Below are 1,311 nucleotides of genomic sequence, written 5' to 3' on the forward strand. Positions count from 1 at the left end.
GAAGAACAGCCAAATAAACCAGCCAGCAGCAACAGGCGGTGGAAAAAATCCAAACTGAACGGGCACGTCCCTCACAGAGCCAGAGCCGTCCGGGACTCCTTCTCCTTGAGCAGCGCCTCTTACAGCGAGTCTGACGAGGAGCTGGTGGCTGAGAGCACGCCCTTCCTAAGCACTCAGAACAATGCGGCGGCGCACACAGGGTCGCCCCCGCTCCACCGGCCGGGCGGCGCAGCAGCCTGGCGCACACAACGCCCAAACCGGACCCGGATCCTCTCTAGGCACCTCCCAGACTCGCGCGCCCGCAGACGTAACCCGCATGGAGGAGGCCGAGGAGGGAGATGAGACAAAACAAAACAAAACAAAAATAAATATTTTTATTTTATATAAAAGAGGGAAAAAATATAACAAATAAAATGTTTTATTTTCATTTTAGCAAAGTTGTCTTATAATAGCTAACGGCAATGACTTTTTTATAGGGAATCTCTATTTATATGTAATGTCTTGATTTACAGCTTCCAAGAAAAAAAAAGTAAAAAAAAAAAAAAAAAAAAGAAGAAGAAAAGAAAACAAACAATAAAGCTAAAAAAATAAAGTGGGCCAATTTTTGACTACTTAAAAATAGAAAACAAAACTATCGTGGTGCCTTTTGCTGTATGCTAGTGCTGGGATTCATGCCGAGGATTCTGTTTAAGTAGCATTTTTAAGACCATAGATTTTTGTTTGGAAGACAACGTGTCACAAGGGCATTCTTCCGTCGGAAGAAAACAGCCCCACCACTTTGCCCCATACCCCGCTATTAATGATCTTATTTTTTAAGGTATCATTTAAACACACATCAAGGACATGAGTGGGAGCATTTCCATTATCATGTCTAATGGGGATCTGTCTTGCCCTGTAAAATACTTGTATTTTTGCTTGAATCGGGAGAAAAAGAAACCCAACAGCACCATACCGAAATGCAGAAATAATGTTTCTTTGGCCACACAGGTAGGAAGAGAAAATGAGAATGCGCAGCGGCAGCAGCCCTTACAATATAGCTCTCAGCCTTTGGCCATTTCACCTGTGGGTCTGAAGCTGGGTTGGCGCAGGTCTGCAGTCAAGGCAGACACCCGTATGAACGTGGTGAAATAACACCCGCTTACGCAGGGTTGAATCCAGTTGACTGAAGCCAGCCCTGGCAGGCAGACGGCACTGCGCGGTGGTCCCGACAGGGTGGTCTCCATTCAGCTGTGGTGTCCCGTGGTGGCTGCATTGCCATAGCGATGCCGTGCCGGCCGCGGCGTCCCCTCGGCGGAGCGGTGTAGCCACGGC

At 47.5% G+C, this 1,311-nt stretch overlaps 1 protein-coding gene across 1 annotated transcript in view; it reads left to right on the forward strand.

Annotated features, from left to right (window-relative positions):
- The window catches only part of NRG2 (neuregulin 2), a gene marked incomplete at both ends in the record, with an annotated part of 7,961 nt that extends 7,654 nt beyond the window's left edge, over positions 1 to 307 (forward strand). Inside the window, one exon of the mRNA XM_010288667.1 lies at positions 5 to 307. Within this exon, the coding sequence (XP_010286969.1) occupies positions 5 to 307 (303 nt within the window). The remainder of the gene's footprint in view (positions 1 to 4) is intronic.
- Positions 308 to 1,311: the final 1,004 nt, after the last annotated feature.

The sequence above is a fragment of the Phaethon lepturus genome, unplaced genomic scaffold (assembly GCF_000687285.1).
Source record: "Phaethon lepturus isolate BGI_N335 unplaced genomic scaffold, ASM68728v1 scaffold19466, whole genome shotgun sequence".
NCBI classification, from domain to species: Eukaryota; Metazoa; Chordata; class Aves; order Phaethontiformes; family Phaethontidae; genus Phaethon; species Phaethon lepturus.